Source organism: Platalea leucorodia (assembly GCF_965183815.1).
Source record: "Platalea leucorodia genome assembly, chromosome: 21".
Classification (NCBI taxonomy): domain Eukaryota; kingdom Metazoa; phylum Chordata; class Aves; order Pelecaniformes; family Threskiornithidae; genus Platalea; species Platalea leucorodia.
In genome coordinates this window covers 3,095,631-3,106,000 of record NC_138843.1, presented here as the reverse complement: position 1 = coordinate 3,106,000, position 10,370 = coordinate 3,095,631, and the positions used below count along the sequence as shown (strand labels likewise).

The following is a 10,370-nucleotide window of genomic DNA, read 5'->3' as shown; positions in this document are numbered from 1 at the left end:
GAACCTGCAGCAGAGCTGCCGGATCGCTCCAGTTCGGGAATAACGTGGTTACTTGTAAAACACCACGTCCAAGCTGCAGTTCAGTTGCCAGGAATTAATAGAGAGCATGAAAAGAAAGCATTAAAAGAAAGCGTGTCATTGAACAGCTGTTGCGTCTCGGGGGACAATCCACTGCAGCAGCACTTAAGCTACGTAGAGCGTTGGCGTGGTGTAAAAAGGAGCACGGATGCGCAGGACGCTCAGCACAGAGCGAATTGAACTTAAAATACACTTGCTAAGGAAAGAGAGCACAGATGCTATGCAGGGACGTTTTAAGTAATACTTAAGCACTATTGCTGTCCTTAAGCGGCTTCATTTCTTCATGCAGTTAAAACTACAATGTTAAATCGTTTCTGGTTCTTACCTTCGCTTTCCTTTTGCACCTGATAGTCCATTGTCTTTCAAAATGAGATTAAAAATACACCACGTTTACATACCTGCTGGATTCAGGAAAACATTTCCCTCAAAAGCAAGGCACTCACCTGATCAGCTTCACGCCCCAGTCACGAGGTACGAGGCACGGCAGAAATTGCTCAACTCCCTCTACTTACACGATTCAAAAAACCCCACAAAAACCCACCGGACTTGAAGACCATTTATATAAGAACCAGACATCAAAACTCAACGCGGGGCCCAAATAACTTTGGTGTCTTAAAATTTTAGAAAAACTGAATCTACAAGTGGAAGTGGTCAGCTGGGAATCGTAAGAGGCCAAAGGCAAACCTGAGGATCCCAACACTCACCTGGAGCTGTAATCACCATCTAACGTTTCAGGCATTCAGTTACACTTCACAGGATTTCCAGTCACACAGAGAACACTCACAGACATCCTTGCAAAAAGGCAGAGCTTTTTATTCTTTACAAGACATACCATGAAGACCCCACTATATTATCTACAGAATATAAGAACTCAGAAAGACGGATGTTTCCGTGTATCCAAATAACAAACACACAAAAAAGAAAAAAAATCAAATACAGACACTGATCGTGATTCTACATCACTCTGCAGTCAATTAACACAGATCCCAGAAGACCAGGTAAGTTCAAATCTTAGCTCATACTTATAATTTTTTCAGAAACTTTTCAAGATTCCTGCTGCCGCCTTCCATCCCAGCACAAACGTTACTGCTCTGCACGTTGGAGCCCACGCAGTCGCCGTCCAGGCCGCCGCGTTCCTCAGCACGCCCCAACGATTTATCCACAAAATGCCCCAAAAGCTGCAGTTACCTGACAGAGGTGTCCGCCAGAAACCGTCTGAACGCCTGATTTCTTTTAGAAAGAGTCCCAGTACCTGGAAGCCACCAGCGTGGTTTCCTCCCATCATCCCGTAGGGGATCCCAGCTCCAGCGGCGGCATCGACAGGCTGGAGGGGCGTCGCAGGCGATCCGCTGAGTCACATCCAGAACTGCACATGGCGACGGAGTCGAGATAAGAAGAGGAAAACAATACAAAAGTGTTGATTTGCTTAAGTGCCAGGTTTCCTACAGCAAGGAGGGCAGGGGTTTTTGGTAAAACCACCCATATTCACATCAATTTATAGAGTACCAACATTAAAAAAAAAAACCAACAACAAAAGATGGGTGGTGACTGCCACCTGCACATTTGCACTCGCATACCTACATCATGTGATTGCATCATACCTCTGGGATCTCAGGATTAACACATTTGTTTTACCAGCCTGTACCATCACCACAAAGATATGCCAGAATTATTTTTAACAGCTTACAACATGGTTCAGAAATGGAAGCCTTAGAAAAACATAACTTTTCCTTTATTTATATTGCATCTTTTTCACAAATAGCTACATGGCAGAAGTTTCTTCTGCTGCAAAATGCTACATCAGAAAAAACGTGGGTTTGAACACACACGGGAAAGAAAAGGTCTTGAGCTTCAGGAATCAGCATGAGTTGACCCCAAATTACCAACACTGTTTTTACAAATCACTGTACACCTACAAAGCCTAAGTATTGCCTCGGTTTTATTTAGCACTCAGGTATTTAAAAAACACAAGCATTTTACCAGATGATAAAGATGCTCTCATCGCTTCTGGGTACTAAAATTGACTCTGGAAAGGAAGTATTTTCAAGAGATCTTCAAAGAGCACCAAATACTCTACGGAGCCATCAACAGAAAACCCACACGTAGTGAGGAGAGATCGGTTTCTTTCACACTGGTATTTCTAGAACTATCCAGGACTGTTTGGGGAAGAATTTCCCAATTTTTGATGTATTTACAGGTATGTTAGAAATACACAACGGAAAGCAAAACACTTCTAAGGATACCAGCGACTAGTGTCCTAACACTAGTTATGGCATCCAAGTCATCGTAGTTTCGGTCTACGTAACCACCCGGTGAGGTATCACACCCAAAACATTAATCCCATTTCTCACAATGGCCATTACTACTAACGCATGGCACTCCCAAAGCTTCCTGCAAGGAAAAAACCCAAACCAACCCCCTTCGCTTTGATTTAATAACAGGGTCATTATACACGATGGTCTAGATATGCCCTTTTTATTCCAGTGTTTCCATACTTTCTACAGACCTATGTACATAGTTAAATACGTCATTAATTTACAAACCGTGTTAAAACAAAGGTTTCACCTTACCAAACGAAATCTTGCAGCGGTCCAAGATTAAAATATATATTACAACAGTATCAGAAACTTCCTTTACCTGAACGTGGGCAATATTGCTTAAGGACTCGGATTCAGGTACTCGGCAAAACCACCTCTTGCAACCGATTCACTTAACTGTTTTAATTACATGTTCTACCATACAAAATTACCCCTGTTGACCACAGACCTGAACTAGAAGAGCGGGAACGCTGTCAGGCAGTTTCTGGGGAAGATGTTCACTCTCTGGGCCCTAAATTGCTGATTTTGGGGGCAGTCCCTTTTTGCTCTGCGAGTACAATGGTTCTGTTTCAGAGACACAGCGAGGCCACGAGCCCAGACCGCAATTTAGGACAAGGTATTTTCAACAGAAAGCCCTCACCGCCTACCATGCTCTTGACAGAAAAAGCTGAGCTGAAGACCCGCCACAGGAAGTGTGCAGCGCAAGCGTTCTCTGAAAAGAGCTGCAAAAAAGATCTGGTTAAAAGGAAATCATCTAAATATATTTAATAAAGCCTCTGATCTGTGAATAAAGTATGCAGAGCTTTATTCCGAGTAACGCTTCAAGTTGTATGAAGATGGTACAGCGGCAGACATACCAGGAGATGTCCAGATGAACCCATGCTATGCCCGTACGTCCCTGGGGGCCCCACGGCTACTTTTTGCTGGTATTTCTCCCCCCGTGAAGTCGGGAAGAATCATCTCCATTTTCCAAATGGGAAACTGAGGCACAAAGAACACAATTAAGCGTTTGCAGGAGTCTAACAGTTTACAGCGAGCTCCCTTTGAAAGCAGCTGGAGAACTTCAGCCCCTCTTAAAAATCTCAGCCTAAATCTCTCATCCTCAAATCAGTCTTTTGCAGAGCCAGAACCTAATCCAAGCCCAGAGCCCACACGATCCTTTTTACATGCACGTAAAAGCACTTAAATATTGGGGAGCGAGTCTTAGAAATACACATTTTGCACTTCCTCATATTAAAAAGAAATAATTATACATAAATTAATACTGGAACAGGCAAAAGAAATTTCATCTGAAAGAATGCTTTTCCTCATTATCTTGTTCTTGTTAACCTGGGTTAGGGAATAATCTATTTAGATTTTCTAAACTAAAAGCCCAAGTTCTAAGCTAGCATGAAGAGATTCAACCCCAGCCAAGTCAAGGAAGTTTGGCTCACAAACATTAGCAGCATATTTAACCCATCTCTGAAGTCTCAGAAGGACCGTTTCCTCTTTTGGTCTACATAACTACCTCCGCAGGCAGCCAAAAGAATAAGATCAGGTTGACTTTGCACTTAAAAATAAAGTCTTTATTATCCAGAAAGGAGCCAAATCATCATCTCGCATCACGGAAATGGTCATTTTTAAAGCAATAAATAAGTGGAGGGAGTGTTCTGTACCACACCCTAAATTTTGTCACTGGTATCTAATACCTCTCTAGTAAAAACATGATACTTACGCTATCAAAAATCTCACTGTACAACAGCTTTTCTGTTAAGGAAAGAAGGCCCCTAAAATCCGCTTTTGCTAAAGTAATAACAATAACAATCTGATTCAGCGAAACCCAAGTTCAACTGGCTTCATTCCCTTCGTGCACAAACGCGGTATCTGATGCACAACAATCAACTTGTCTAGAATTAAGTACAGTCATTTATACTAACTGCATCGCTTCTTCTTGACCATAAATTATCCATTTACTGCTGATTCAAATAGTTTTTTCTTAACAATTTACTATTCGAGCTAGGGGAGTTGCAGGAGCAGAGCAGGATACAAAACTGAACTTCTTTCAGCAGAAAGTGGGAGTCAGGCTAAATGCACACAGCAACTCCAACAGAAGTCATTAAGAAATGTAAAAAAACCAATTGGGGGCTAAAAAGATAGACTTAAGAAACAACTAAGAATGATGATTATTCAAATTAATGCATTCATAATATATGACTCATATAAGAGAGCATAATTGATGCATAAAACTGAGAAGAAAACACCTTAAACCTTTCAATTTCTAAAGCAACAAAAGAGTTTTGCAACAACAGGTGTGAAGCAAGTAAAAAAAAAAAATCGTATTATTCCAAACACTTTATTTGTGAAGGTGTTTTCTGTATTGCCAAGGAAGAGCAACGTCTGAAGTCGCAGGGCTACGTTATTCAGCAAACAATTACGATCTTAAGCTCCGTTCGTTTGTTATCTACGGTGACTGGGACAACAGTGATTTTAGAGAATTCTGTTTCTCTATGCCTGAAGTACGCTTCTCGAAGAGATCACTCTCTCTACTGTCTACTCTTTCAGAAACACTTCTGGTTTGTCACCAAACACTGAAGGCATAGGCACAAAAGTACTTAATACCCACATGAAGTTTCGCAGTTGCTCGAGATGAATTCGGGTCTACCTATCTGCAACCGACACACGTAAGTCAATCCTCCTCAGACAGACAAATCCTGATAAGCAGAAGTACGCCTTAGTTCCGCTTCTTTCTGAACGTTTCACCTAAGTATCATTAAAACATAGCAGAAGTAAATTAAAGGTGATGTTACCAGCGTGGAAATAAAATACTGGCCCGAATTTAGCTGCCAAAAGAATGATCGGTTGACAGACTCTGCAAAGGAGCAGTGACAGCAGATGTTTGAAGTTTGGTACGTGCATTTCACCCGAATCGCTGTACAAGAGCTACACTGTGCATTTAGTTCCAGTGTCAGATCTAAGCCGTTTCACGTTTAAAGGTCTGCTCAGCAGAAGTTGAAGGTCTGTACCGCTTTCACTACACATGCATCTTCCCTTCTGCAAAACCTGTACAATAAAATGGCTTTACATTCATGGATGTACTAAAAGTTTCTGATAATGTTGGGGACACCTTGATATCACAGTCTATACCTGTTTGCCAGGATTCTATATATCAAAACGATTTAAGTTGTAGGTCGTTGGATAGTTTTGCCGGTTGTACTGGAAGTGGTCTGTTAAGATATTGCTTCGACCATACTGATAGTCTCCATGTTGTGCAAATGCCGCAAGTCCGTTCTGAGACTTTTCGGGAGTGTTTCGATGCCGGTCCAAATTCACAAGGTCTCCAGTTGTAACTGGAAGTAGCTGCTTCTTTGCTTCTTGGTTTGCATCATATTTTGTCTGGGAAAGAAAGAAAGAAAGAATGTTTTTCTTAGATATCACCGAACATATTCACGTACCTAGAAAAAAGCACATGGTTTTACAATTACACTACTATCTATGCCTGTTAGAGTCTCAAAATATTAGTGACTCCTGATAAAAACCTCATTCCTCTCACACGCCAAATCTGTAAGCCGCTCTTTTGCTCAAGAGATTTGAGTGAGTTACTTCCCCATCTTCATTTTTCAAGAAAATATTAAGATCAAAATTGAAGTTTGTTAGAGACCCAACAGCTGGCCTGGCCCAAGCACCCGAGCACGTCGCTCGGGTGACGCACGTACCTCCTCTGCGATGACGCTTCATGCCACGCGTTCTACGTTTTTGTTCTGCTAGCTGCTAACTTCTTGTACAAAAAAAAATAAATAAATCCTTCAAAGCTACTAGACTGTTTCAAGTGAGCTTCCTGAATAAATAACCGAACAAATCAACCTCTTACCTTGTTATATAAGAAGACCCCTAAGATAGCCGTCATCATTCCGAGGACGTTGGTGCTCGTGACCGGATTGCGAAGCATGATAAGGGACACCGTGATGACCATGATTCTTTTCGTGGCATTTGCGACAGAGTAGCTCAGCGGGCTGATCAGGTTAAGGATACTGAAGGCAATGACGTTCTGGGCAAAATTACAGAATCCACTGATTATAAGCAGCATCAAGGTCCAGGACCAATGAGACATTGTGCTCTGTTATAAAGACAAACAGTACAAGAAAAAAAATTATCTCAGGTTTCAGATAAGAGACAAAGGAACACAAATACAGCTTGAGTCACTTCTTACCTGCCTCGGACAGGAAGAACATCCGCAACTTAACTCTAGCACCAAAGCGCGTTACATTACGCAACTCCCAACTCCGAGAAAACATCTCTCTACGGACTTGTAACGCGCGTTCTGGGTGCATTTGTTCCTGTCTCCAGCTACTAACGCCCGAGATTTACGCTGTCGCGTAAGCTACCTCTCCTAACCCTGACGTGAAGTCTCACCATAAACACAATGCTGATTTTTTTATATTGCTTTCTGAAACAATTTGCAGGTATTTCACAACAGTTCCTTTCATGTTGATGAGCAACTACACTGAAACACTTAAGTGCACTTTTTTTTGTATGGGTGGTGTTTGTTCGTTTTTTTTTTTTCCTTTTCTTTCTTAATAGTGACCAGTTTCCCAAATACACCACTTACCAAGTCATTCTCTACTAGGAAGGAAGAAAGGTCGACCAAAACCCACGTGGGGATCATGAAGAACACAGCATGGCACCCAAGTATGTTCAGCAACCGAAGATGATGTATTCGGGAATCTCTTAACACCTGACAAAAAACATCAATTAAAGAGCCTTTCTTCAGCAACTGCCCGCGATATCAGCGGAGATTCAGGAGCCACGTAACAGTAACAACTTCAGACGACAGATAAATTATGAAAATAAGTAAATACTGTTATAGTATGGATATCCTATAAGGGTGACCAAAGAAAAACAGATGTCCATTTGAGAAACAATAGTTTCTTGAGTGGTGACTCTTCGTATTAACATGATAGTAATACATTTAAAATGCTCTGCAAACCAGAAATCATTTTGTAACTAAATAGATTCAAGACATACGTTTTAACTTTGTTTCTAAGATTTCAAGGAACGCCTAGCGTCAACACTGACTCATTCACTCCAGAGAAAGGCTTTGATACAGCAAGATACATTAAAGCTTTCACGTGAACTGTTAAATTTAAGCACTATCAAACTGTCAGCAGGAAAAAAAAAAAAAAAATCCATGCCGAGGAGTGAAGAAAAGGCTCAGGATAAACTCTGAGTTCTGCCCAATCCTCAGTGCAACAACTTGGAGAGGTAGGAAGAGCCGTAAGGAACGGGGGTACAAAATAGCCGACCATCGCTTTGGGCTCCTTTGCCTATAAAGTCAACTTAAAAAAAAATATATATATATGTCCTGGAAAATACATACCGTCCTGCTAAAGGACGGTGCTAGTGCCCAATGTTAGCAACAGCGAAACCATTACCTTCTTTGAGAAGATGTTTTGAAGTGAAAAACACAGCGTGGCAGCAAGTGCACTGATGAGTCCCCACATGTCAAAGGAAAGTTCCGTGACGGTGGCCAACAGGACACCAGTTATTATGGGGATCAGAGACAAGTACACCTGAAAGAGGAAGAGAGGAGTAGCTTTCATCGTCTAAGAATTTTCATTTCAACTGAGTTTATACGTACTGCTGATCTGGGGAGGAAAGGAGAAGGAAGAATAAAGCAACAGAACCAGGGATCAACTTTCATACTGTTGTACTTTGAGGGAATTACGTGACTACAACACACACTGTAACAACTCCAGCGTGTCCGAGAGCATCGCCTTGCCCAATGCTCAGACGTGTTTTCTTTACATTCACAACAAAAGGAAAAGGAACTTGTAAAACCTGCATAATCTAATTTCAACCACAAAATTCACCCAGCCAACCAAAGCCTGAGCTTTCCTGATCCCAGCCAGCAGAGCACACCACGACCACCACCAAGAGAAGAAACCTCAGCAAACCTGTCCGCACCTTCGTCGTCTGCTTTTCCTTCATTATGATCCGTGAAAGAAGAACCACCCATATTGGCATCGTCGCTTTTACTGAGAACGGAAAGAAAATGTCGGTGGGGATGAGAAGCTTGGGTCACCTCCATTAACCACCAGCAGCAGAGGGTGAGCGCTGGGGATGCAGGAGGGGCTCAGGTCCGGTCCCACCAAAGCCATAACCTTGGCCCACGCGGGGCCGCGCCTCCTCGTCACCGTGCTGGGCGCTCGCACAATCGCTGGCTGGTTCTTGGAGCTCTGGGACACTGCATCGGGCACCCGCAGGGGCACCGGGCACCCACAGGGGGACAGGGCACTGCACCGGGCACCCATGGGGGGACAGGGCACCCATAGGGACACAGGGCACTGCACCGGGCACCCACAGGGACACAGGGCACCCACAGGGACACAGGACACTGCACTGAGCACCCACAGGGGGACAGGGCACCCACAGGGGGACAGGGCACTGCGCCGGGCACCCATGGGGGGACAGGGCACCCATAGGGACACAGGACACTGCGCCAGGCACCCACAGGGGGACAGGACACTGCACTGAGCACCCACAGGGGGACAGGGCACCCACAGGGGGACAGGGCACTGCGCCGGGCACCCATGGGGGGACAGGGCACCCATAGGGACACAGGACACTGCACTGGGCACCCATAGGGACACAGGATACTGCACCGGGCACCCACAGGGGGACAGGGCACTGCACCGGGCACCCACAGGGGGACAGGACACTGCACTGAGCACCCACAGGGGGACAGGGCACCCACAGGGGCACGGGACACTGCACTGGGCACCCACAGGGGAACAGGGCACCCATAGGGACACAGGACACTGCACTGGGCACCCATAGGGACACAGGATACTGCACCGGGCACCCACAGGGGGACAGGACACTGCACTGAGCACCCACAGGGGAACAGGGCACGCATAGGGACACAGGACACTGCACCAGGCACCCATGGGGGCACCGGGCACCCATAGGGACACATGACACTACGCTGGGCACCCACAGGGGGAGAGGGCACCCATAGGGGGACAGGGCACCCATAGGGGCACCGGGCACCCATAGGGGCACCCACAGGGGCACCGGACACCGCGCCAGGCACCCACGGGGGCACGCACCGGGCTTCAGGTCACTGCAGCAGGCACCGGTACAGGCATGCGCGGGGGACCCGGACGCCGCACCGGGGACCCGTACGAGCACACAGCGGAGAGCGGGGCGCCACGCGGGACACCCGTACGAGCACACCCTGCGCTTCAGGGCACCCCGCCGGGCAGCAGCCTGAGCAAACGCCGGGCCCCCTACGGGCACAGCCGGCGCCGGGCCGCCCCCCCGGCCCCCATCGGCGCAAGGGCACCCCGCCGGGCCTCACCTGTGTGCGCGTAGGAGACCGGGACCCTCCAGAGCGAGACGTGCGCGGAGACGGAGGCGAAGTACTTGCCGAAGGCGAGCGGCAGGATGTAGCGGGGGTAGGCGCGGGGCGGCAGCTGGGCCGGGCCGGCGGGCGGCACCCGCCAGGCGCGCAGCAGCGGCGGCAGGAGCCCGCACAGCCCCAGGATGTGGAAGAGCGAGACGGTGACGGGCCGCGGGAAGCCGCCGAGCAGCAGCTTGTTCACCACGTTCCCGCCGGCGCTCAGCCCGTACCAGGCCAGGCACAGCGCCGACACCCGCGCCCCCTCACGCAGCGCCGGCCCGCGCCCCCCCCGCCCCGCCGCCGCCGCCGCCGCCCCGCCGCCCGCCGCCGCCAGCGGGGCCGCCATGGCTCCCTGCGCCGCCCGGCCGCCGGCGAAACGTCACCGCCGCCAACGCGTCGCTTCCTGGGGCGGGGCCGGCGCGGGGGCCCCGCCGCCGCCTCAGCGGCTACGGGAGCCGGCGGGAGGCGCCGGGCCCTTCCGCGCGTCACTTCCGGCGCGCCCGCTCCGCCTGCCCGGGCCGGGGCCGCCGCCGAGGGGGAGCCGCCGCCGCCGCCCGCCCCGCACTCACCGCTCCGCCGGGCCCGCAGCGCTCCCG

General features: G+C 47.7%; 1 protein-coding gene across 6 annotated transcripts; it reads right to left on the bottom strand.

Annotated features, from left to right (window-relative positions):
* Positions 1–783: 783 nt before the first annotated feature.
* Positions 784–10,120, bottom strand: SLC35E1 (solute carrier family 35 member E1; the record flags this gene model as incomplete). 6 transcript variants are annotated; one of them, XR_014230281.1, is made up of 8 exons in its annotated part: positions 786–1,444; positions 3,044–3,118; positions 3,254–5,768; positions 6,244–6,489; positions 6,982–7,107; positions 7,805–7,942; positions 8,337–8,407; positions 9,733–10,120. XR_014230281.1 is itself a non-coding variant. In XM_082331001.1 (7 exons), the coding sequence occupies 6 exons, from the start codon at positions 10,118–10,120 to the stop codon at positions 5,535–5,537; spliced, it is 1,203 nt and encodes a 400-aa protein (XP_082187127.1). In that variant the 3' UTR covers positions 784–5,135; positions 5,520–5,534. The 6 variants fall into 6 exon arrangements, 2 of the variants coding, with proteins under 2 accessions (XP_082187127.1, XP_082187126.1); XR_014230278.1 differs by having other exon boundaries at positions 784–3,118; XM_082331001.1 differs by having other exon boundaries at positions 784–5,135; positions 5,520–5,768.
* Positions 10,121–10,370: the final 250 nt, after the last annotated feature.